Source organism: Pygoscelis adeliae, unplaced genomic scaffold, assembly GCF_000699105.1.
Source record: "Pygoscelis adeliae isolate BGI_AS28 unplaced genomic scaffold, ASM69910v1 Scaffold238, whole genome shotgun sequence".
NCBI classification, from domain to species: Eukaryota; Metazoa; Chordata; class Aves; order Sphenisciformes; family Spheniscidae; genus Pygoscelis; species Pygoscelis adeliae.
In genome coordinates, this window is record NW_008825285.1 from 1581010 (window position 1) to 1606987 (window position 25978).

The 25978-nt window shown below is 42.8% G+C and overlaps 1 protein-coding gene across 1 annotated transcript in view; it reads right to left on the reverse strand.

Moving 5' to 3' along the window:
• Positions 1–23931: 23931 nt before the first annotated feature.
• DNAJB6 (DnaJ (Hsp40) homolog, subfamily B, member 6) overlaps positions 23932–25978 on the reverse strand; it is a 63380-nt gene continuing 61333 nt past the window's right edge. Inside the window, exon 10 of the mRNA XM_009329888.1 lies at positions 23932–25561. Within this exon, the coding sequence (XP_009328163.1) occupies positions 25479–25561 (83 nt within the window). The 3' untranslated portion in view covers positions 23932–25478. The remainder of the gene's footprint in view (positions 25562–25978) is intronic.

A 25978-nucleotide genomic window follows, 5' to 3' on the forward strand; every position in this document is an offset into this window, starting at 1 on the left:
AGTGAGGAAAAATGTTCTCATACAAATATAATTGATATCTCTTTCAGGCTAATCATTGTATAATATGAAACAAAAAGCAGACAGACCTTTTTATTATTCCCTGCTGTCTCAAAAAAAAAAAAATCCTTTTAAAAAAAATGCCCAGCATCAGCCTGTTAATCAAAAGATTAGTTTAAGATAAAACAAAATCCCCAATTATTTCTTCTTTATGAATAAAACAGAACGTCTGTGATTCGTGCGTTAAGCTTCCTAGATCCCATGCTCCCGTGCAACATGACCAGTACTTCTCAAATGTCCTCAGCATCAAAGACGAAGACAGAGGAGCGGAGACAGCCAGAAAAGGCATTCATGTCCTCAAGAAGCAATTTTAACCGTTCACAAAGAAAAAAAAAATCCAAGAATACACTCATGTAACATTCACTGTACCTTCTTAACAGATGACTAGGGCTTGCACTTTCAAAAGGAGGAACGTGCATGAAGGGATAAGTGTGGTATCAGGTAAGAACACAAAGGAAGATTGAATGAAAGTAATTCAGCAAGATTGGTGGAAGATTAGAGGCTGATGGTCAGTCCCTTTTGGATTCCTTTAAGCACACAGACATTTTTACTGGCATATACTGCCAGTTTCACTGAGCACTGCAAGTCTGACGGCGTAGTAGAGAATTGCTAAGTTCTAGGTGGAAACAATTTCTCCGTTACAGCAGGTTATGAACATAGTGAGTATCATCTCATACCTTAGGTGAAGCTACCGTACATATGCCTGTGGGTACGAATATGTGCTGACGCAGTCCAACAAAGGTGAGTCACAAGGGCAGCATTGAAACCTGAATTTCAAAGCTATTCAGCTTCATATCTACAAGTGCTGGTGCCTGAGCATCAGTTCAGAGCGACCTACAGTACGCTGGCCCCTTGTGTCCCTTCCCATCTCTAGTACAGTCCCAGGGAGTGACGTACCAAGTGCAGAGGCTCATCTGCCCTCCAAGCCACGATCGCTTCTCTCTCAGTGAATGTAGGACGGGAAAGCAGATGGGGCAGACCCTAGCCCCACTCTCCAGCACTGTGCAAAGGAGACAAAGAGAGACAGCAGCACAAGAATGTATGTTCACTTTTCTGCTGAAAACTCCCTTCTTCCAAAGTCCACTGGGACTGTGGGAGCGATGGGGTTGTCAAAAATGTTTTATAGGGGAAAAATGTTGGAGGCTTTCCACACAGGTGGCTTCGCTTCCAAGCACTCGCTAAGTTTAGGAGTGGGTTCTCCAACCTGTTCTGCAGAGGAGAGGGGGTAGAGACCATCTCTATGACCACGCAACTGAGGAGAAATCCCAGGGAAGGGTCCCTGAGAGGGTGGCCAACCCCAGGCCCCTCCTATCAGTTATCAGTGCGGGAAGTGTAAGACCCACAGATTTTAACAGAGCGAGGCCAGGTAGCTGGGTGCCCACAGAAAAGCTGCAGATTTGGGAGGGGGGGGGATCTTAAAAAGAAACAAACCCTTTAAATAAATTCTGGCGTGTTTGGGACCACTGCGTTATAGAAGCTATGTTTAACGTTAATATAATACAACCTCAACACTGTGCTGACATACTAACTGCCTCTGCTACTATCCACTCATGTCCTTTGCCTCTGGATCTGGTACGTCCTCCGTACACTAGAAGCAGTGGGAGGAAAGTGTGTACTTGTTTTTAATGTGACTTTCCTCCCCACTGCAGCTCAGTAACACTAGCTCTTGCAGTGAGAAGGGCTTGTTTACTCGCCTGTCTTTGCACGTGCACGCTGGCATGTTCTGCATTGTGTCAGTACTGCAAAGTCAGTAAGCTACCAGGGTTCATACATCCCCAAAATGGCTTACAAAACACCCTGGCAATTGGAGGGGAGCCCCTTCAAAGCATCCCTTTTAATAATGTGTTGCCTTGACACTACAGCTAGAATTGGGTCAGCCTAAACAGATTGATTTGGGGAGGAAAGAGGGAGAAGGGAGGAAAAAAATATGCTATCTCCCACATGCTGCTTTCTGTCTTAATTTGTTACCTTTTGTAATGCGGCTGACAGCATCCTGATACAGAAATCTCCTGCGAGTCCCTGGAATCAAATAGTGCATTAAACTAACAGACCTCACATTCATGACTTTGAAAGCATATTACAAGAGTTTCTCCAACTAAAATGCATTTCTACTACTGAGTCTAAATATTGATTTCAGGCTAGAAAAGTTGACACTTTAGGATGGAACGAGTGAAAAATATGCTGCATTTTCCTTTTTTTCACTATTACAGTACCTTTTTTGGAATTAAAATAGTAAAAAGGGAAGAATTTATTAAATGTTAGCTGCTTGTTGTGTTTACCTTGTTTTTTCCACTTTATTTCTATAAATTTTTGACAAGAAAAGAACTGAAATGAACTCTAGGAGGATTTTTTGAAGAAGAAAAGTCTATTCAATAGTAATGTAAAATGCAAATTAAATATTTGTTCAGTGTTTAGTCATTCCGCAGACATTAAAAGAAATTTTTCATCATGACCTCTATGCTGACCTTCACATCAAATTAGAAAGTTTTAGTGTTTATGTGGAACCATATACATTGTCCCTATAAGCCATTGTAAAGAAGAAATTAATATTTTACAGCGATTACAATTTGTTTCAAGGATCGTTTTGTGAGATATCTGCTCACTGAAGACTACAATTTACCTTTTTACAATTTCATTTAATGATATGACATTTGAGACACTTCCTAATTAATTCTGTCTCTCCCTAAGCCAGATGTGATAAATACAACCTGTGCATACAGGATTACACTGTCGCTTTTAGACAATGCATCCAATAAGAAAAGGTGAAGCTTTCATGATAGCACGTTCATATCAACTGTATCGTAAACGATGAAACTCTTATTGTTAATCTGGAGTAGCTGCTGCACTAAGGAGCTAGCGTGAAAGGCTGCACCAAGTAAGGGTAGGAGCACAGACTGTTTAGTTCTTTGCAGGACATTTTTCATGGTAAAAGTCGGTTTTTAGCACACAAAAACAGTTATTTCAGTTTGGTATTTGTAGAATGCTTGTTTATAAAAAGCTTGCTAACCAAAATAGTTCCCATATCGAGCACATCTGCACGGCAGTGGTCAATGCGAGGCAATCCGGTAGGAATTGGAATCCCCTTCATAAACCAGAGGGAACTCTCCCAGGCAAGGAGAGAGCGTGGGCTGCAGCTCATCGCTGGGTCAACCGGGGGATGCTGTGGTTAAAGAAGTCACGCTACAAAAATGGTCTCCTGCAAATCAGTGATGAGTTCGTTTTTAAAATGGCTTTGTAAGCAGTAGCTGTGACAACTGTTGACATGATTTGGAGAGACCACTGGACCACCGGGCAGAGCAGACTCTTCGGTAACTGTGTACAGTTAGCCATGGAGCTTGCTTATTAATCAGCAAATAAAAAAGCGTTTTTAAATCTGACAAACGCTCCTGGTTACTGCCCTAAAATTATGCACTGCAAGTTCAGACTTTTTCCTTGCATCTTCCAGGTAAATATTCCAGGTTTTTTTCTCTTTCTGTTCAGTAAATTAAAGCAGGGATATGAAAGGATAGTTTTACATGCCACAAAAGTTGGGGGTTTTTCCATCAAAGAGCAAAAATCTCTAGAATAAGATTATAACAGATCTTGAGCTGTTCATTATTTGCTGTATAACAGATCATGCTGTGGAGGAAATAGTAATTGTAACAACTGGAATAATTCTAATACTTCTAAATTTCTGTTTCTATGGTGACTTTAATAAATATTCTTTTCAAGATAAATTTAGATACTCAGGAACATAAATGTTTCCTGCCTTCTGTTTCAGACAAAAATAGAATCGTATTTGCACAGAGGTATGTTTTAGACACATTTGGCATGTCTTCCCCAGATTGCCACTTTCTCGGTGACTATTATTTTTTACAGAAAAGTAGTTGATGCCCATACATATTAGTTTATTTAGCTTAGAAAAATTGTGATTTGACAAGAGTCAGCTTGTAGTAACAGGAGTAGACTTGATGTGGAAAGGGGAAATTCTGCAGCTCCCAGGGACCCGGTATGAGATGATTTCAGCTTTGCTACGGCCATCACTCCTGAAAACCCTCAGCAGCAAGAGAAACAGCCTGGCCATCAGGGATGACTTGGTTGCCTAAATGTGTCCGGTGGCTGCAGACTTGTGCTACGGCTGTTCCTGGCCCGGTCTTGCAGGCTTTGCTTGTGTGAGCCGGCCTCACTTCAGCACAGGGCACTTTGCAAGTTGGGCTTCGCAGGAGCAGGCCTTCTGACATCCCCTCATTAAGTTTTGAGCTTTAACGCTGGTCCAAAGTGACATGAGCATTTTTTCCTTTCTTTCTTTCTTTTCCTCCTTTGTCTATAGAACTAATAACTTTAGGTCATGTTCGAGCTTTGATTTTAAAACAGAAATAGTTTGTAACCAGCAAAATAACACCCGTGATTGGAGTCTTCCACCAGAGAGGGAGCAGGAGCGGATGAGGCTGGAAGCGCTGGAGCAGGTTGTGGCTGGTTTTAGTTTTGTAGTGGAGGTGTCCCTCCAGTGGCTTCTCCAAAAAATGCAGCATTGAAGAAGCAGCTGGCGTTTTCTACTGCTGACTGAAATGAAGTGCTCTCACGTCTCTCAAAACTAACAGCAAGCCTTATTACCTTAGAAAAAATGGCAATGAATTAGGCAAACTGATGTCAACACTCACAGATCCTAATGGAGTTCACAACATTGGACCAATAGGAAATTTAAGCATGTCCTTCTTTTTAATGAAAAAGAGTTAGTACCCTCCATATTTATCTTTATGATGTATTTATGTCTTCGCAGTTCTTGGAGTCCTAATAAGAAACCCTGAATGCAATTCTTACCCCAAAGAGCTTATAATCAAAGTGTAAGAAAAAATATAAAGGAAATATGGAAAATCACGAACAAATATATTATTTAGTATAATATACTCTTGTAGTCTGTGTAACGTCAAAGGTGGTTTTTTTCTTAAGCCTTATGGCAAAGGAGAATTTAAATAAGAGCTCTGAAGGCAGGTAATGATGTAGCTTTGCGGCTGTTTGCAAAATGTCTCTCCCAAGCCCGAGGGCCTGATGGAAGAAAATATAAGGGTGCTTGTTGGAAATTTTAACAAGGGGATGATGGCACCCAGGCAGGGAGTAACCGCCTTGACAGGCAACGAAAGCTGATGCAGAAGGTAAGGAACCAGCCAAGCTGCACCCTGAGAGCCAAAGCAAGAAGCTGATGTTCAGTGTATTTGAGAAAAAGCTGTCAGTGTGGAAGAAGAAAGGTGAGAGGCAATCCAGGCTAGAGAGTGACCTTTGATAGCCCGTGGGTAGGAGCAGGGTAGGATTGAATTTCTCAAGGGCAACGGAAAGGAACCCTCAAGGATCTAGGTGTGAAACACTGGGTGTCTGGAGGAGAGATTTACCTGCGTGCATTGCTAGGAAGGTTTGGCTGTTAGAGAAGTCAGCAATCAAGAAGCACTGAGATTTCAGTAATCACAGTTCGGCTAAATCTCAGCTAATATGCTGGCCAGCTTGGGAGCCTGAGTGACAGGCAGAATAGGGTTATCACCTGCCATCATTAGGAAAGGATGTAGAAAGAAGGAAACATCAGGAGGAGAGATTAAAAACTGAACCAAAACCAATGGCTGGGCACTCACAAAGATGTGCCAGGGTTTTAGTCTGGACAGCAAAGGTAGGGTTCAGCTTCTGCTCAGGACACAGAAGTCGAGGTGTCTGCGAGGGTGGCTGGTGTGTAGGGCCCCGTTACAGGCAGTGTCAGTCTGACCGCTGGAGCCCAGAAGGCAAGTCAGCTGGCCAAGGGTAGGCCAGTACTTTAGGATGAGCTCAAATATTCCTGAGAGTCAATGGATTGCATTGACTAGAGCTCCACTGACTGCAGTAGGTGCTTAGACAGCAGGCTCCACGGAGACACCTCCCTACGGGTGCTTGCCACCCAAGGAATCCAGTAATTCAGAGAGTTGTCAGCACTGAGAGAATACTGGACCTGGGGATCAAGGCCAATGATGCCCCAGAGAGGGATGCAAAGAGAGCTGAGAAAGGAGCAAATGGACATATAAGAGGAGAATCAGTAGAGGACAATGTCTTGCATGGAGCAGGACCAATTTTGTATTTAAGTATTTGGTTCTAGTTCAGCAGAGCTTTAGCTATCAGAGATATTGAATACTTATTTACTTTTATAATTTTATGTAGCCTGAATGAGGATTTTTGGAGTCCTAGGTAGACTTCTTTGAAAGGTAGCTTTTTTCTTTGTTTATCTATGTATTAGATTTAAAACAGACACTTTAAGCCAGAGACACTGTGTTCTCATCACAGCATGACCCATCACTGGCCAGGTGAGAGAAATTTCTCCACGGTTTAGCAAAGCACATTGTATGTGTAACTTAAAGATTAGTCCCCCCTAAAGCTGGGAAAAAATTCACACACTTAAATGCATCTAAACACTTAACTTGTTTTTAACCAGAATCACAGAAAATTACTCATTTAAATACTACCAAGGATCATTAGTCTCTTCCCCAGTCTCACTGACTTTTACAGCACTTGAATTTTTACCGTTTAGCATTAAAATATAAGTGTTATGATCTTTATTTTTGGATGTGGTTTTACTTTGCTATAGAGCTGCTTAATTCTGTGCCATATCTGGAATGACATTTGCCATGGATGTCAGCCAATAAGTTTGTGAAAGTTTTTCTTGTTCCCTGGAAACCTTCCCTAACATCCCACTCTGCCCAAAGTTTAGACAATGACACATCTCAACGTTACATACTTCCCATGCCTCAGTTCTGAAAGGATTTTCCCCCTTTGCATATGAAGAAGAGCTGACATAGCCTAGATCGGCTTTTGAGACATTCTTGGAATAGTCAAGATGCTCTGTGTTTAAGAGAAATATTTATTATACAGTTCACAGCCAAGGGCAGCTGGCCTGGCTCAGAACCCATTGACTCCACCGGGAATTGGCTCAGGCGGATAGGAGCTGCTCTCAGCCAGCCAACACATACATGACCGACTGAAAGTGTAAACCTGAGAACTAGAGGAATTGTGCTACCAGCTAATAAAAAAAAATGAGCTTATATAGATAACACAAAGTGAATGATGTTTGGCCTGCAATTTTAAGAGGATTTACCTTCGCCCAAGCCTTAAACGGTTTAGAGAGCCACTGAAATGCAGATCTGGGCCCCAGTCCAGCGCTCCCTGGGAACAGAAGAGACACATATCAGTGTCATCGGGTACCAGACTCCAACCTAAGAGACCCAAGCAGCGGATAAGCAACCCCTGTGGCAACACTTCCAAAGGGAGAGCACTCAAAACGAAAGGTATTAAAATCAGAATACAAGTTGGTTTACTGTAAAAAAACCCCACCACAGTGTAATAACTACTCCATAATAATATTCTTCAGGCTCTTTCTCCATATAGACAAGTCCTCCAGTGCTTCCTCAGGCTATCAGAGAGATTTCCAGCAGATTTCCCGATTTCCAGGCTTTTTGCACTGTCTTCTGTTTGCAGAGCATCTGTTTCTTCCAAAATAAGCAGGACTTACTCCTGCTGGCATTATCCCTTTTACACATAAAATAACATGGGTAGAACAATAACAAACAGATGTGATATATGATATATCGTAAACTATAACAGCAACATCTCTCTCCAGCCCAGGAGGGTTATTTAATTCATCAGGTTTAACGAGCCTTCAAGCAGTTTATGGCACGTACTGATTCATGCAATCTAAATGCAGCTATGTCATTAATATCAGATAAATCTTTCTAAGCAAGAATCAATGCTTTCACACAAAAAATTGGTATCTGTGCTACACCAAGGGCTCATGTTTTGGCAAATAAATTCGTTCGGGATTTAGGCTAGTGTTTTTAAATAAAATTATCTTACACTAACAGTGAGTTTAACACTTTCTAATATTAGTTCTGCTGCTGTGCTGGGTCAGTAGGAAGGTGCTGAGATCGTGCAAAGGGCAACTAGCTCCCATGAGAAGCCTAGCAGACAGATTGGTATTTGGGGGTGTCATGCTAACAGTGTGATTTTATTCCCAGTTTGTGAAATCTGTAGCCCGTACTTAGTAATAAAGCCTACACAGAACACGTATTACAAGTAAAGAGAAGAGACAACATGAGACTTGAATTAATAATATAGTGGTTTCCAGCCAAGGGTCAAGGTCAAAGAGCATTTTGATAGCAAAATCAGCAGCCGTTATTTTCATGTGCCTATGTCTTGTCTGCGGCCATACGTTATGCTGAGAGCGCCATGTATACATCACCAACAGACTGATGAGAGCTTCTGGCAATGCTCCAAAAGTAGGCTATAAGGAGCAAACGACAGTTGGGAACTGGGAAATTCCTGTTTTTCTTCTAAGTCTTTAAAATATGAATGGATTTTCCGGGGGATGAGGGAGGTACCAGTAAAATATTTCCCTGGCATCAGAATTATTAATCTGAAATAATTCAAGGAAGGCAGTACTGGTCTACAAAATCCCGTTTAGAAGAATTTTTAAAACAGGAAAACTAGGCAGAGTAGGGATTATGGTCACTTTGTTTACAATATAGAACAATACACGTATGTTTATTTTGAAATCTTATCATTAGCACCAGTCATAATAAAATGCCTGAAGCTAAATGTATAAACTTGTAAAGATATGGAATCCGTTTTAACCACATATTAGGCAATGAATTCTTTACTGCAGCTAGCCTTGATACAGCCATATGTAGATCGACAGCATCCTTGAATCCTGTTTGATAATATAATGTTCATATACTGAGGCAATCCTATTTAGAAGTCTTGAGGTTAAAAAGGGGTGATCAAACTGGATTGATATCTTAGCTTCAGAATAAATTCTGTATTTTAACTTGGGTGAGTCACCTAGGATTAGATTTATAAGCAGAACTTGGGCACTCTAATACCTAAAAAGAGCACTGTTGCAAGTCAGACACCTTAGGGAATGACATCAAGATAAGGTAAACTGACCTCACAAAGTGTTGTAGGGGGAGGGGCTGAGAAAACCCACTTCCACATGAAGCTCTCCTATGGAGAGGACTCTACTGATGGTAGACGTTGAGGTCAAGTCTACCATTTTTTACAAAATGTGACATCTTGGAGGCAAGGTTACTGCTGCAGACCTATGAGGCCCATTGCATGGTGCTCACAGTGCTCATGGGCTGTAGGAGTCTGGCTCACCAGGTCTGGCATTGGGTATATTCTTGTGCTGAAGCTTGCCCATGCTTTATGAAATCCTTGAATAGCTGTTTTAAAGATGCCCGGTTATTCTCCTCCCTCCAGGAGTAGAGCCTTGCAGGCAGAAGATAATGCTGTGAAGCCTTCAGGCTGCTGAGGGATGTGAACCTGCAACTACTTCATCCCAGCAGAAGGTTTTATCTGCTGAGCATAAATTGAGACCATCCTTAGGCACGTGGACCTTTTCAGGGTAAACTCGGAAGGTGAAGATGGGCACAGAGCACCTTGTTGGTGACTGTCAGCAGGAGCGCAGGTTGCTGCATGAACTTGATGGTTGTGTGTCTCTGCACACAGAACGCATAGGGATATTTAGGGAAATCTCTAAGGAGAAGCTGAGGAGGCTCCAGGCTTAGGACACTGTCGGGTTTAGCCGAGGATCGGTGGTGGTGGCTGAAGGCTGGGCAGGTAGACTTTGAGCTTTGGCATTGGAATTGCTTTTTTATCTCTTTGTACCCTGCCAATAGAAAGGAGATGACAGTTTTTCTCCAGCTGGCAACAGAGTGGCAAGGGGAAAAAAAAAAGTAGAAAAAGAAAGGGAGACAGTTACACAGTGGCAAAGGCTTTATAACTAAAAGCTAGACAGACAGAGACACATTACCTCAACAGCACCAGAATCTAAGGCTGAAAAAGAGAGAGAAAATTGTGTCTGCCCTGGAATTAATAACTTTTAGAAGAGTGAGTTGAAAGCCCAGAAGGAGACTCCAAATTAAAACCGTATCTGTTCTCTCTTTAGGGGAAACTGGTTAAAGACACAAAGCAGATGGTGGGAGTGGGGCTGAATCACAGTGTGACAGTGAAGGACCGGTCACCAAACACACAGTGCACCAGCAGGTCTGAAGATGGGCAGGTGAAGATGCCCAGTTATGCTGCCCTGGCAGAGTTGACTATAAAATGACTGCAGGAGCCATATAATGAGTAAGGCAAGGGACGCACCAAATGGAGGTGAGCCTGTCTGTTCCCCCCCTGAAAGCTGCCACCAGCCCAACCTGAGAAGCTGCAGGAATGAAGAAGAGAGGGCTGGAGCTGGGCTGAGCCCAGAGGAGACAGTACCTGGAAGGACCTCATAAAGAAGAAGAGGACCAGAGCAACAAGGTGACCTGTACCAGAGCTGGTAATGTAATCAATCCCCTCCTCATAATGCTTAGAGCCAACTATGCACTTGAGCAAAGGCACAGTCTGAAAAGCTGAAGGATCAGTGAAAAAATTTTGAGTTTTAATAAGGAATCATTTATTCACACTCCAGTAATAATTTGCCCAATTTCTGCTACTTGTAAATACAGTTGTGTTGTCTTGTGGCGGCAGGTAGGCAGTGCGGTGGGCAAGCACGGTACTCCTAGTACGGACCAAACGAGCTTGTACCACGTCCTCACGGCGGAGGCTGTGCTAATGTGAGTACGCTCAGGGCATGCCTGGTATTTTTGGAAGCCTGAGCAGATTCAAAATAGCTGAGTGCTGATGTGTCTGGGATCAGGAGCCCAGGTCAGAGGGGATTAGGAGGTAGGATTAGTGGCAGCGTAGCTGTTTCCAGCTCTCTTGCATCAGGAAGCATCCAGGACCCTTCATCACCAACTATGTCCTTTCCTTCTCACAGCCAGGCCAGCTCACTCTCATGTTCAGCACCGTGGGACATGGGTCTTCACAGATTTAACCAAAGGTGTAAATGTTTCACACTGTGCAAAGCAGAGCAGTTTTATAATTGTTAAAGCTGATGGACCTAGAAAGAGGATGTAGGCACTGGTTCTGCTGGAAAGACATTCCCTTAGGGACTGTAATGTGTATATTTTTTTCTTCCAATCTTTGCCACAGCTGGAAATGGGAAAAAAACAAACCCAAAACCCCACCACTTTCTGTTTAAGTTTCTGTAAAAATGTGTGCTTTGATAGGAGATGGCCTAATCCTCTTCTTGCTTGAGTGATCTCTCCAATTTCTGCCGTAGAGCTGACAAGTCCCTTTGGGTTTATGGTGAGGGATTTTTTTAGACTTTTTTTTTATTTCTTTTGCTCTACTGATTTTACCTCAGGGGAAATCACTGAGGTTTTTTTCCATAAGCGATAGCTTCTTACTTATTTAGCTAAGATATCTAATTCCATTAAAGGTAGCTGTTTTGGGGGCCTTTTTAAACGTTCCTCCTTTTGCTCTGGATTCTTCAGATCTTACAGCATCTTTTTACCACACTAGTTGGCTTGGATACACTAGTTGGGTTACATTAGGTTTGTCTAACAAGTGGGAAAATATATTTAAACCCCTCACAGAGGACAGTTACTGGGTCTTTTCCACTCCAGTGGTACTCACGTCCAGCGTGCTGGGGACAGAGCTAAAGGAAAGCCAGAAGAGAACCAGTTACACAGCTTCTGCACTAACCCGCGGCCTGACAATGTGAGTACCTACAAAAATGTATGTTACAAATGCAGAAGATAAATAATTGAAGGAGTTGAATAACTTCGCCTGTGATGGATATGGTGAAATTTTCCTCTAAATCGAGACGCTGTCTTCCTATAGCCCTGGTCTGTGTCACATCCCGGAGCGGTGGACGTCATAGCGCAGGAACAGCTGGATAAAGAGTTAAAGGCTGAATTATGCCAAAGGGCAGGAATGTGTTGTTCCTCCAAATACCATTTAAGCTGTTCAGTTTTGTTTTCTCTTGACAAACTGATTACATTATTTTGCAGATAGCTCTGGATGGAAGTGAAATAAAATGCCTTATCTCTGGGAAAGCCCTCGGATATGGCTGTGGTTGTACAAATACTTGCACTGCAAATACAATTAGGCAGAATGAGAGGGGATGCAACGAGAGCCACCGGCAGAAGGGTGGAGCGGGGCACTTAGCAGACCTCACCCGTCTCCATCTCTGGTGTGTCTAGATTTCAGGGAGAGGGAGAAATGTGATGTCTTGGTATTGGTAGTAAGGGGGAGTACTCTGTAGGGTTGAATTTCATTTTTATAAGCTACAACACAGTTTAATGTGTATTGCTCCACGTTCTTTCTCTGTGTGCTTGCCTTGTGAAACAACGTGATTGAGTTCCTGGTCTGAAGAACTAATAAGCTAAATGGATTGAATGAAGTGCAGGAGAAAGGGATTAAATTACCTTATTTTATACATGGGGAACAGAGAGATAGGCTGACTGGTAACCGTTTTAAGATTGACTCAAGATGGCAGGAGTGGAGTCAAGAACTGCATGCAGATCCTTTAAGTCCCAGGCTACTCTCTTAACCATGAAAGCCGCCTTCTCAAGTACAGAGTTATGTTTGTGATGTGGCCATGCACCATACATCAAACGACTTTCTGCCTCCAGCCCACCGTCACACCAGCAAATTTCCAACTTTGAACTTCATATCTGTAAGGGCTAATTCCTCCAGCAAAAATTGACCTTCCAGATTAATACACTTTGCAAATGCTCAGGAATTGCAGAAGACCAGAAGGACTTTAAAGAAGAAATCGTAACAGATTTTTTTACAAAGCTGATAAATATTAGGCTAATGTGCTGGGAAATTCAGCTGTATCAAAAATGAGGATGAGGTAGCTTACAAAGTAGAAAGCTCTTGGCTGACGCCAATAAGCTGTTTTAGTAATGGTTTCAATTTGATGAGAGAGTCAGGAACACAACAGCCTCTTCCTAGGGGGAAAGCAGAGCACTGCTTTATTTATGAAGTCAGGAACCTGACGGGAGTACATTAAACTTTGTGGAGCAAAGATCCTTCTAAGCTCATAAATGATAGCAGGATTTGGGGGTTTACTATGTAAGTATTGGAGTTAACTCATCACAGTAAGGTGCTCCACGTTTTGAGCAATACAAATTTGTTGGCGAAGGCTGCTTTAAGGTAATGTGAGTTGATGGGATTTCTTCACCACTGCACGTGGAAGGATGCAGCATGATTTAATTCACTGATTAACAGTATACATTAGTGCAAATAGCGCAGCAACTGCCAGGGCTAAATTAAGGAACGGTTAGTTCCATTCAGAAAAGCATTGTGCACTCCACAAGGTTTAATTTAAATAGGAAGACCTTTTCAGGATCTTTTATGGACAGACTTTTTAGTAGGGCCTGTTGCGATAGGACAAGGCGTAATGGTTTTAAACTAAAAGAGGGTAGATTCAGACTAGATCTAAGGAAGAAATCTTTTACGATGAGGGTGGAGAAACACTGAACAGATTCCCCAGAGAGGTGGTGGATGCCCCATCCCTGGAAACATTCCAGGTCAGGTTGGACGGGGCTCTGAGCAACCTGATCTGGTTGAAGATGTCCCTGCCCACGGCAGGGGGGTTGGACTAGATGAGCTTTAGAGGTCCCTTCCAACCCAAACTATTCTATGATTCTATGAATCTATGATTCTATGATAATGTCATCAAATTATGACCAGATTCTGAGGTAGCAACATGGTACTTCTGTTACTTGACTATTCTGTTTCTTTTAAGAGTGAGATTCAGTGTAATGATACACATAGCAATAGCTTATTTATGTTACATATGTGAAGCCTTAAATAAATCCAGAATTTATCTCAGACTATCTGTGTTGGTATAATTAATGTATAACACCTCTTCAAGTTCATGTGTCATTATCCCAGTAAAGGTACTTATCACTAGAAATACAGTGCTAAAACATACAGTGCTGAATCCTGCACCAGCAGCCAGGTAAAAGCATACAAATATGTCCTCTCCAAAGTGGGACAGCAGGAAAAGCTGCACCTGCAATAAGTACATCCACGTGACAAAAATCCCAGACAGAAGGAAAGAGTCTGATATGAAAAGTATGGTGTTTATTTTAAATTAATCTTCAAAGTACAAGAATACAGCCATGTCCTGCAGCTCTAATTTCAGATAAGGAAACAGAACTGTGGACTCCCTTTGACAGCTCTCTATCTCTATCCAACTCTTGCAAGTCAAAGAAATAAACTACACCAACATCCCTTTAACAACAGTGTAATTATATTTATCAAAGTCTGTATAATTATAGCTACCCTGGCAGCTGTATGTATGCTATTTTACACACTGAAACCCATTCCTTGTAGCTAACCCAGCACAAACCCTATGTTTAGTCTGGGCCAGAGACGGTAAAGGCACTGCAGCCAGACAGGCAGTTGCTTGGAAGAAGCTGCTGTTTGAGGAGCTGAGTAAACTGAAGTACTTTCTATAAGGGGTGATGCCTAAAAGAGATAATTATTCCAGTTGTGGCTGGGTGTTTCTCTATGAGAAACACTCTGGGTTTGCCATGAGATCATAACTTCAATGCAGGCGTCATTAAGGGAACCTATATGGCCCAATGTAATGTAGCAGATCAGATTTTCATAATAAAGCCCTCTTGACCATAAAACAAGTTCCACTGAGGAGACCCAAATCAGGGTTAGATCACCCCAGTGTTTGGCACTACCTGAACATAAACTCAGAGGCCTGAAAAATACAGGCTCTGCACAAAGATATTCAGAAAACTGCTGATTCCACTGTTTTAAGACTGATAAAGGCAATTCCAGTTTGCTTCATCCTCCTAGCTGTTAGTACAGTATCCATTCTCTTGGCCTAAGAAAAGTAGTTGAAATAACCAGAAGAGTACTTAAGGTACATATAAACGTGTGTATGTTTGCATGCATATTTATTTCAAAGAGGAAGAAACAACTTTCAGGTGTTCATTTCAGCTTGACCAGAAATCAGCCCCAAAACAGAGCAAGAAGGCTAGCAGGAAGGGGTAGTAAAACATCTCCGAAAGAAAACTGTACCTGACAGAAAATTGTCTTTTTAAAATTAATGATCAACCTCTTCACGTCTGATGTACCTACTTCCTAAGGGAACATTCATCTTTGTCAAAATACCTTAACGAAAATCTCTGTTAACTGTTTTTCTGAGAAGATTGGTTCTATACAGAGAAATAATTTGGGCCCTGTATCTTTGGCCTTTCATCCAGCAGTAACAGGTGTATATTCAATGTTCATCCTTTCCTGTGCAAACATGCAGATGTGCCTTTTTGGACACCGGGCTTCTTTCACCAGTAATTTCGCAAAAAGCGTGGCCCCTTAGGCTCCACGTGGTTGGACAGAATCATTTGCTGAGGTTAAATTTGGTTCCTAGGAAGTGAAAATTTCCACCCTGGACTGGAATCACTTGGGCAGCTCTCCAACATCTAGGGGTTTGGGGCATCGCAGCTCTCCCACAGCATCCTTCCGTGGAGGTGTGGGGTCCCTGTGCCCAGTTGAGGTCACCCTCAGCTCTGCTGCCCTGGGGACTGTGTCCACTCTTCCTTGGCATGGGAGATCAATTACAGGGAAGAGCTCAGGGTTTGGCTTCAACTGTAATTGCTTGCAGAGGTGCTGATATATGCACTCAACCAGACAACCTCCTCTCTCTATGTAAACACACCAGAACTGCAGTTTAAAACACTGTTAAGACTGGAATAAGCCAAAGAGTTGAGGGGAATTGGAGACCATGTCTATTTTTAATTAAAACAAAAAAAAAAAAATCCAAAGCAATAAGGAGCTCCCTTAGTTCCTTTGCCTTAAGAGGGGCACAAAAAGTGTTCCCAAATAGGTAAGCTCTTTATTTACTCGTTCTTCAAGAAGCGCAAGACATTCTCAGCACGGGCATTAGAGGAAGAGGACCCATACCTGCGCTGTCTGGGAGCAGAGTTTGCCCCCAACAGATAAACCAACTCATAGGCAGCAAAGAGATTGCTGCAAAAGAGCAGGAGTGAACCAAAAAAAATTACCCGACACCTCTAGGTAATGTCTTGCACAGCTATCAGGTGGAGCAGTTCTGCTTCCCTGCAGTTAAATTGGTCCATTTTTTGCTATCAATCAGCATTGTCGGTTTTTAATAATAAATCCTGTGTTGACCATCATCTCTCCCGTGAGTGAAGGGAAGCAATAGCAGGTGCTCGATGGTCGGCTTTCCCCTTCCTCCTCCTCCCTCCGGCATCTCCAACATCCACAACATGTCCTTCCCTGCCAGCATGCTTAACTTCACACCTGCTTGACTGCTTTCCACATAGGCATCAAACCCTTAAAAAGAGAACAGATGTTTTCTTTATCATCATCTTTAAAAAAATTCTTAAAAAAAGCTGAGATTAAGAAATATATATTATGAATTGCTCCACAGCACTAGACAGCCAGCCGTCACACTCCAAGGTAGAAGACTTATTTCGAGAAAGCAAACACTCTGACGGCAAGACGCAGACCACTATCGATTGCTGCTCCCATAAATCACATTTATTTTCCAAATAATAGGAAGATTCATTGTTTTCTGCCAAGCAGTGTCACCTGGTAATAGGAGCCAGTCAAAGCAACAGTAATTTTTGCACCATAAAACCAGTATCAAGCCTGTTCACTGAGTAGGATGAATACTATTGATTGGGGGGGGGGGGGGGGAACTATAAAAACAGGAGACAAAGGCAAAGAAATTAAGTAATGATGTATCGGGTCTGTAATGAAAGGTCTGTTAACATTTCCATTATTCAGCTCCCAGATGCCTCCTCTGAAGCATTTACAGCCCCGCTACAAAGCCCTCTCCTCCAACCAGGGCTGCAAGGGGTTAATGGTGCGAGACGGACACTTAGAGAAGGGGCGTTCAAACCATAGCATAAAAATGAAGGGAAAGCTCCTACTCTGGTCTCTGTTCATTGACACAACAAAAGCCCCAGAGCATTTCACTGAATTGACTTTTTCTGCTGCAGAGAGACGTAGGGTAAAGGGACAGGGACCGATGAAGGGTCGCAGTCAGGAGAAGCCACAGAGCTGTGGGAGAGGAGACACATTTACCTGCCCTGAATCTGTCCCCTATATGAGGGGCTAGAAACTACAGCCCCCCGCTGAGTTCACTCACATTCAGAATAAATAGCACGACAAGAGAAGTTGAACATACAAATCCTAAACCTCAAAATTTACCTAAACTTTTTTTTTAAAAAAAAAACTTCATCCACCATCACCGTAGCAGATCGTGTACACCAGATACTTGCAAACTGCCCAGCTGAGTGGCTGTTTGCTTGTGCAGCCCTGGCAAATCCATAGGTGTTTTGGCAGGAGGCAAAGCAGTTGGCTGAAGGTCTCACCAGACCAGTGATGGAGAGGGACTGAGACCCATTGGCCTCCGCTAATTCCGTCACCCATGTCCCACAGACACAGTTTCATACCCGGGGCTGATGTGACGTCCTGAAGGGTCCTGCGTGCTTCTTCTTAATGACCACCATCAATGCAGCCAGGAGTAATGGAAATGAAAAGCCTACCTTGAAAACCCTTTGAGTTTTTCTGTCTGTGTCTGGGCATCTGTCCCTCTCTGGATTAAATTGAGACATACAGGACCAGTCTCTAACCTCCCAACTTTCCAAATCATGCCTTCATATTCTCAGTTCTACAGCAGCAACGGGTGATGGCATCATCACCCTCTTCTACTCAATGCAAGCAGAAAGTAGCCCTAAAATAAAGACAATCTCACAACCTTTCCCCTCTGCTGGGAGAGACAGTCTCATCCTGATGACTGGAGTTTTTGAGCAAGGTTAACCCTTTCTAACAAGTGACTGATGACTTTTCTGGGTGGAAAATAGATTCTGAGGCAGCTCATTGTTAGCACCTTACTTAAACAAAACATTGCTAAACCACAGACCTAAACCTATCTGCTAACTAGCCTAGGAAAAACTTAGTAATCTCTGCATGAACCAGCGGTTGTTTCGTAATTGGGCTGGTAGAAACACCTATAGCTCTTTAGCTTTCTCAGCTGACACATCACAATAAAACATGATATGAGGTGACTCATTACCATCATGTTCCATCACATCCCATCTCCTAATGCAATCTGAGACTTGCATTACACGAGCTGAATAATATTTTCCTAAATATTCATGATAGAAAAATCTATGGTTCAAAGGAAAGTCATTTTGTTGATTAAAAAAACACCACCACCAAACCTGAGTCCTGCTGAGAAAGAGGCGGCCATGGGCTCAGGTACACCCTAAAAAACCCTTTCTGCAAAGCACAGCAGGGCTATCTGCTGGAGCAGAGGTTACCTGTCACCGAGCCTGTGTCTGCACTCAGATGGAAAACCTATTGGGCAAAATTTTATTTAAAGTGGAGATGGAGCTGAACCTCAACTGCAGAGCCAGACACACTCTAAGCTTTGACAGATCCTGACACAACCTTTTTGGAGGGTTGGATCAATGGGCCAGTTTTGACTTTGCACTTTAAGAATCAGTGTTTGATGTCCTGCATCCTCCCATCTCTCTGGATCCCCCCTGCCGTCACTGATGTTTCCACATAACAGACTCCCCAGCCTTTTAAGATTTTGGTGACCATAAAACCCTGTAAGTGAACACTTGCGCACAACTGTCTCTGCACAAAAGATGCCATGGGGAATAGGGAAAGTCACAACCCAGATTGCTACAGATGGGAAATACCATCTGCATATTAGACAAAAAGGTGTTAGAATGGAAAAGCTGTTGTGCTGCCAGAGGCAGCGCTGCAGAAATCAGGGATGTGTGGAGTCGCACTGCCCACATCTCCAGGCGCTGCCTGCAGGGATGTGTCACACCAGGAGCAAGGTGTCTTCCCAAGGTTACCGGACCCATCTCCCTGGTTGGCAGGGATCATACAGCCAATGCCGGTTTTCCGTGGGAGCAGGCAAACTGGCATTGGCAACACCTGGTGCTTCTTACAATAAAGCCCTTACTCCACAGTCTGTGTGCTGCCAGCCTGCCAGCCAAGCAGAGTTAACGACAGTTAACGCTTGCAGCCTGAGGAACAATGTGCGGCGGCAGGAACTGCGCCTGAGTCAGGAGGTGCGCGTCCCATCAGCCGCCAAGGAATGCCCCGTGACGTGATTTCGTCTGAGCGGGTGGGAATTAGGGTGAAGGTGTGTGGGACCACGCTCTGGAGATACCATCGCTGCCATGAGCTCATGCATTCTCATTCCAGAGCCCGTGAGAGCCTGGCGAGACTGAGGGCATCAGAGCTGGGTCTCAAGCATTCGTCTGCTCTTCCTGCGTCCCCGGCTTTGCACGGCCTTTTTCTCTTTCTGTCAGACTGATAACGGGATATTGGCAAGTTGCTAAAATGCTAGTCATGCTCATCCGGAAGGTCATCACAATTTGTGGAGCTGAGCAACAGCCACTGTTTAACGAGCTTTCCTAACCTAAGTGAGAGGGTGATCAAAGGTAGGAAGAGGCTTTTCTGTGAGGAATGGTTCAATATGCCGGACCTCTTGAGCCATAAAAGAGTTAATCAAAGGCTGGCATGAGCGAAATGTGTAAAGTCATGAGTGGCATGGAAAAGGTGAATGAGGATGTGGTGTTCAGTGTCTCTTCCAATGTCGGGATGGAGGAGGGGAGGAAACCAAAGGAAGCTTTAGGAGAGAGGTTTAAAACACAGGGGCTATCTCATTACCCAACAGTGTCAGATGAGGAATCCCTTGCCATACGACACTCATATTGAGCAGTTTTCTAGGTTAAGAGGCAATTGAACAAGTCAATGGAAAAAAATACCAGGCAACAGAAAGACCATTTCTGGATCCAGGAGCCTCTGACCCACAGAGTGCCGCAGCTGAGAAAACATTTTGGTGAGGTATAATTACATGCTTAGCCTGTTCCTGTGCTCTCCCCTAGGCATCCACCATTAGTCACTATCAAAGACAGGACAGTGGGCCAGGTAGCTGACAAATCATTTTTATGGGTATAAAGTGTGACTCACAGCACTGGGAAGGCTCTAGTGCTGGTTACCTCCTGGTCTTGAATCCTGAAGCGGTAAAACCCGTGTTGTCACAACACTACCAGTATGGCAGGTTGTGGCTTGCACCTGCTGCCAGGATAAAGTCATGCACCTTTGGTGAGTGTCCCTTCCAGGTGCCGTGGGAGGTGTCTGCTTAGTGCTCCTTAATGTCACCTTAAAGCTCCTTCCCTTCCTCGGGTCTGAGTGTGCAGTCTATTAAAGGAGCTTCAACCTATCTCATGGTCTCACGTAGCAATATGCAACCAGCACTGCTCAGCTTAACATATTAAAGCATCCAAAGATGCCACACATTGGGACTCCAAAAATCAGGCAGAAACATATATTTCATAAGTTTTAACCTAATACATTTAAGAGGTGTATTTGCCTACTGGCTTTGGAGTCATCTACCATTTTGCACTGTTAGCTTTCATCTTAAAAACCATGCAGTAAACTTTGCTTTTTAAGTTAAAAGAAATTTTCCCAACTGCAGCCCTCTAATATTGAGATAATGTAAAAATAACACCTGCCGTATCATAAGACTTCATTAAATTGCAACCACCATCAGCCTAAAGAACAAGCAAGCCGCTCTGCATTGACCAAAGGATGAGCACTTCCCAAACAAGGGATGGAAAAAATTGTGTGTGCTATTTAAGTAGAAAGGTGTATGTGCATGCCAATGGAAACAGGCGTTGAAGAGATGCAATTAAACATCAGCCAGCGCAGTGAGGTCCCGTTCCCTCCTTGGAGACATCCTAGAAAATCTGTGATCACTTCCAGGCAGACATGGAGGTGTTTCCCAAAGGATGAGCACTTCCCAAACAAGGGATGGAAAAAATTGTGTGTGCTATTTAAGTAGAAAGGTGTATGTGCATGCCAATGGAAACAGGCGTTGAAGAGATGCAATTAAACATCAGCCAGCGCAGTGAGGTCCCGTTCCCTCCTTGGAGACATCCTAGAAAATCTGTGATCACTTCCAGGCAGACATGGAGGTGTTTCCCTGAAATCAAAGCATTCAGACTCGTTATGAGAGCATGTGTTTTGACCTTCCTCTTGCACTCACTTCTTGCTTTTTGGGCTGGCTTTGCAGTGACAACATGAGGCCTTCTGGAAGAGGCAGAAGGAAAGTCTGGGATACTTGACACTGTAGTTCAAGATGTGCCAAATGACATGAGCAGTTTCTGCTTGTTGTGATGAGAGCAACCTACCCCATGCTTGGAAACGTCATCTCGGGCAGCTCAGCTGCTTTGGCAATGCTTCTCCTGCTGTCAGTTAACAGCTGGTGGCTGAAGGCACCGACAAGGTACTTAACAAACTGACACTTCCCAACACCCCACCTAATCCTTTTTGGCTAGAAAAATGGTGAGAAGCCAAAGTGTGCGACACAGGGAGGGCAGCTGAATTGATCATAGCTTCAAATATGAACATTTGTTAAAACTGAGATCTGTATATGGCTTTAAGTGCCCTGTTTTAATTCTCATCAGTGGAGAAGAAAATTGCCTTGCCTCGCCTAGAGTTTTCAGTGCTACAGGTAGCAATGAGCAAAGTTTTGCAAACAGTGATAAAAAGTCTCTTAAGACCAGATTCCAAGTTGCTCATTGGGAAGAGGAGAATTAAATATACCTAATCATGGGCAATTGTACCACCCGCCTCCCCATCAATATGTGAGTTACAGGGGAGTAAGATGCTCCCCAAGCAAGGTCATGTGAGAGAACACTAAAATGTGAGCTAAGTCTACACATAAAGGAGCAGGACTGCACATGAAGGAAGATAACTGAGATCTGAAATGCAGGAAGGACTAACCTGTGCATCCCAGGAATAAACAGTCCTGTGCAACTGGCACACAAAATGAAGGAAAAAGAATGGAAATTAATACATTTCTGTATAGGCAGAATAAAACAATGAAATTCAATATAGTAACAAGCTAATCCCACCTGTTGTTCGGCACCAGTTTGGTGGCACGTATCTAGAAACATTCCTGAAGAACAAATGGGTACGAGTCACACATTTCAGATGTGATTGGGAAAACAGGCAGTTTAGTGCTTCCCTAATGACGATTATACATTTTGTGGGTATCTGGCTCTCTTCTTTTCAAAAGAAGCATCTTTTCAGTGCGGTATTTCAACAAATACATACAAAGTATCATGAGATGGTTCTGAAATTTGGGGAAAAAAACAATTATCTCTAATGGCAGCCGAGCTGACAGAGAAAAACTGAGTTTTGTGTTATCTCTAGAAGTAGGGTTTACAGGTCTGAAAGCTGCCCACAGGGGTAGGCAGCAGCACTGAGCAGAGACTGGGCAAAAACTTGAAAAATACATTATCATTTTGACACCTACGCTCTCTGAGATCATTTATTTAGGATCAAAGTCTGGCCAAACCTTAGTTCAAAGAGCAGACTGTGCATATCTCTAAAAGGTGTGGAAAAACAACTGAATTTAAACCATTTTCATAGCGGCAGCTTCCAAGTGAGGAGCAGGAACTCTTATCTGCCCATATTTTGCTTGTTTGTGATTGTGTCCCACTATCTTAAGATAAAATTGTTTTGGTTTCAGTGTATCATTTTAATTATGCTGTTACTCAACTTACTGTGTGTTCTCTACCCCAATAATTTAATTTTCCTATGGGATACTAAAAGGGATTGAAAACACTTTGGTCTCTGAGCCCAGGTATCTGCTCTGTAAAGAATCATTTTGCAATACATTTCATAAATCATGTCAGGTCTGTATTTAAACTAGCTCTGTTTCTGTCCTCAGCTCTTCCACAGAGGTGTTGTAGGATGGTCAGGAATCTCTTTCCAACTTTCACAAGACATTTATTCACAGCCGTTCTTGGGCCAGCATCATCTGTTATCAGTTGTGGTGTCTCACGCCCACCTGCATTTTTCCTGCCCCAACACATACTTTAAGTAACCATATCATCATGCAGCCTTCACCTTTGGCAGATGGATGCGCTGGGATACAAGACCCACATACATGCCTGCTCATACATACGTGGCAGACGTGGCACCACGTCCAGGCTGTCCTGCAAGCAGCACAGGCTGACAACCCTGCTTCACGGTGCTCAGTTAAGCCGTTACCCTGCAGTTAAAATCCAGAAATAATCAGGCTGAGAAGGAAGGAATTAGGCTCAATGGCCATGGGCCCACATGTCTTAATTTCTGGGCAAGTTAGGTAGTTATAGGAAAGATTATGCCTGCGGTTCCCTCCTCTGGGGACTCAGTGTTTCTCAGGAGTTTCTCCCCGCGGGAGGCACAGGATGCAGCAGCACAGCTGCAAGCATGGCAGCACCTTTCCAGTGGGATAAGGATGCCCTTGGTGAGACAGGCTTCCTGACTAATTTAGAGCCTACCTTCAGGTCTCCTAACTAATTAATGCTCTATCCTCCTCCTTCAAGCCTAACACAGGGATCAGAGTCAAGAAGATATTTATGTACCAAATCCCAGTCTGCTCTAACTCTTCAAGGCACGTTCTTAATCCGGAGCCTCTCTGCCTTATGACGTGAGGCTGCTCACAGCACAGGGACAGCCGGGGGGAGACCAGCCCTATGCTGGTGTCACCTCTCCCTTCCTCCACCTCTCCTGCTTTTCCAAAGAACGCACCATTTTCCCAACAAATAAGGAGTGCTAATAGCTTAAAATTGGCATATGTACTGGGGCGACTTCCCCCAGGGTGCAGAAAGCGTACTAAATGGGATGCAGTTCAAAGTGTTGTGTATTATCCAGGACGAATGTTCCTTGCACGGCAAATGTGCAAGCTCCGTTTGAGGTATACGCTCCTTACAGTGATGTTTCCAGCCAGAACAAACCCTCGTTTTCCAGTATCAGCCATTTGATGCAGGGACTGTATAGACTTGCTCATGGATTTAGCAAAAGGAATAACTTGGTATGCTTGTGGGCGTTTTGTGAATGCGGACTCTCGCCCTTGTGCTTACAGCCTAAACTTTAATTGAAACTAAACATGAAGAACTGATACCAGCTCCAGTCTACAGTACAGTGCAAGAGGACAAAGTATAAAGGAGAATTTTCTTTATTTTTAAATATTAGTAACACTGCACAAAACAAAAAAAAGTGGTACTTAAGTGACAGAAAACCGGTACTCAGTCTTATTTCATATTAACCATAATTTAAATACCCTAACAGAGTTCATGTATGGTTATATGTTTGCGTAGGGTTACATTGGGTACTGTAAGCATTTGAAGCTAAACCGTTCAGATACCAGACACCAGAATGTTACATCAAACCAAGCTAGAATGCAGACTTGATTTTTCTGTTTAGCTTCTTCCTTACACCATTATGTGCATTGCTACATCTTTTAAACATTAGGATGAGTGAGTTTCTCCAGGAACTGTGGACTTTCAATATTGCCAGGTTTAAGTCTGTTACATCTACAACATATCGGCGAGAGGAAGAACAAAAGAAACGAAACAAAACCATAAGCTGCTAACTCCTACTTGGAGGTTAAAAAGAAGAGGCAACATACTGACAAGAAACATGCAGGTAAATGCTTAAGGCAACGGAAGGGCTCTGTACAAACTAAAAGGTTAAGAGAAGCAATGTGTCATGCACATGAGACAAGTATGGGAAGCAAGGAAGTAATCTTGCCCAAAAATACACATTTCTTTTAAATTGAAGACATCTTTTCAAGCTAAAAAAAACCCTAGTCCTGCAATAAAACCGATGCAAAATGCTTTCATACATAAGTGTATGTTCTTTGTAACATAGGTGTAAGTTCTTTGCAGAAACAACTTGATAAAATCTTATACAGATGCTGAAAAATGTTTGTTATCTAAAACCTACTCAGCAGAAACAAAGAGCAGTTTTAAAGTAGCACTTAGATCATTTGACTCTAGGTTCTGAAAATAAACTTTTAAAATAAGGAATGATTTCACTAAATGATTCATCGGGAGTCAACTATGCTTAAGGACATCAGTAGGAGTGCTTACAGGAGACCACCGTTACACTAAGTTTCTTAAAATCAGAGGATATAACTCCATGATAGAATTTAAAATGAAGGAACATTTTAATAGCAGGGACAAACCCTTGCTGCCCAGCTTGGGGAAAAAAAACCCGCCATAAAAGTCACTTATTAAGCTTGCATAAATTACCCTATAAGAGCTCACGTCTCAATCCCATTCCCAATGACATGAGTGAATAGGACTCTTCTTTCAACAGGCCTGATGTTGATGCCAGAGTGATCAAACAAACAGGCATTTGCACAATTACACCCTTTATATCCTACAAAACAAATAAACAAACACTAGACTAGAGTTGTTTTAGTCCCAGGGAAGGAAGAGGTAAGAAATTCTGTAACGCTTCAAACATAACACACTTCTAACCAAGATCAGCCTTGTTCGAATTCCCTAACCTGACTGGCAAGAAAGCCACTCCGTGAAACTAAAAAGAGTAACATAGTGCAATTTTAGTACAGTTTTAAACATGAGTCACTTCCTTGCTAGCAGTGTGAACAATCAAAAAATATACACAAAAGAGTGTGCTCAAATGTTACATTAAGTTGTCATTATTATAAAGGTATTAGCATAGCAGAGAAGTCCATTTTAGTAACTCCCTTTGGTTGACTTCTTCTTCTTCTGTTCCTCTCTCTGCTTCTGCTTCCTCCTCTTGCTGCCTTCTTTGTGTCCTGAGGAAACATGGCTTGTAAAACACTATTCACAGCATTCATGGACTTTTCCCTCTAGCAAAAGCACACATTCTCTGAATGGTTTAAGGAATCTTAAAGAAAAGGTCTGGCTTTCTAATATAGTTTTTTAAATTATCAGTTCTACTATATCCCCAGTTCTACTATATCACTTACATAGGACAGAAAGGAAACCCTATCAATCTTTGAAGTTTGAAAAGATCTGGAGAACTTTCAAAAGACTTCAAAGCCATTCAGGAAAAGCTTCAAAATTAGAGCACATGCAAAACCAGGATAATCTTCAAAATGGAAGCCATAAATAAGACTTATACAGCAGGAGCTATTTAAGTACTGGCGTTTCCTGCTCACAGTAGTCAGAGTTACCACGATATTTGCATTTCCATTTTAAGACTAGGGACT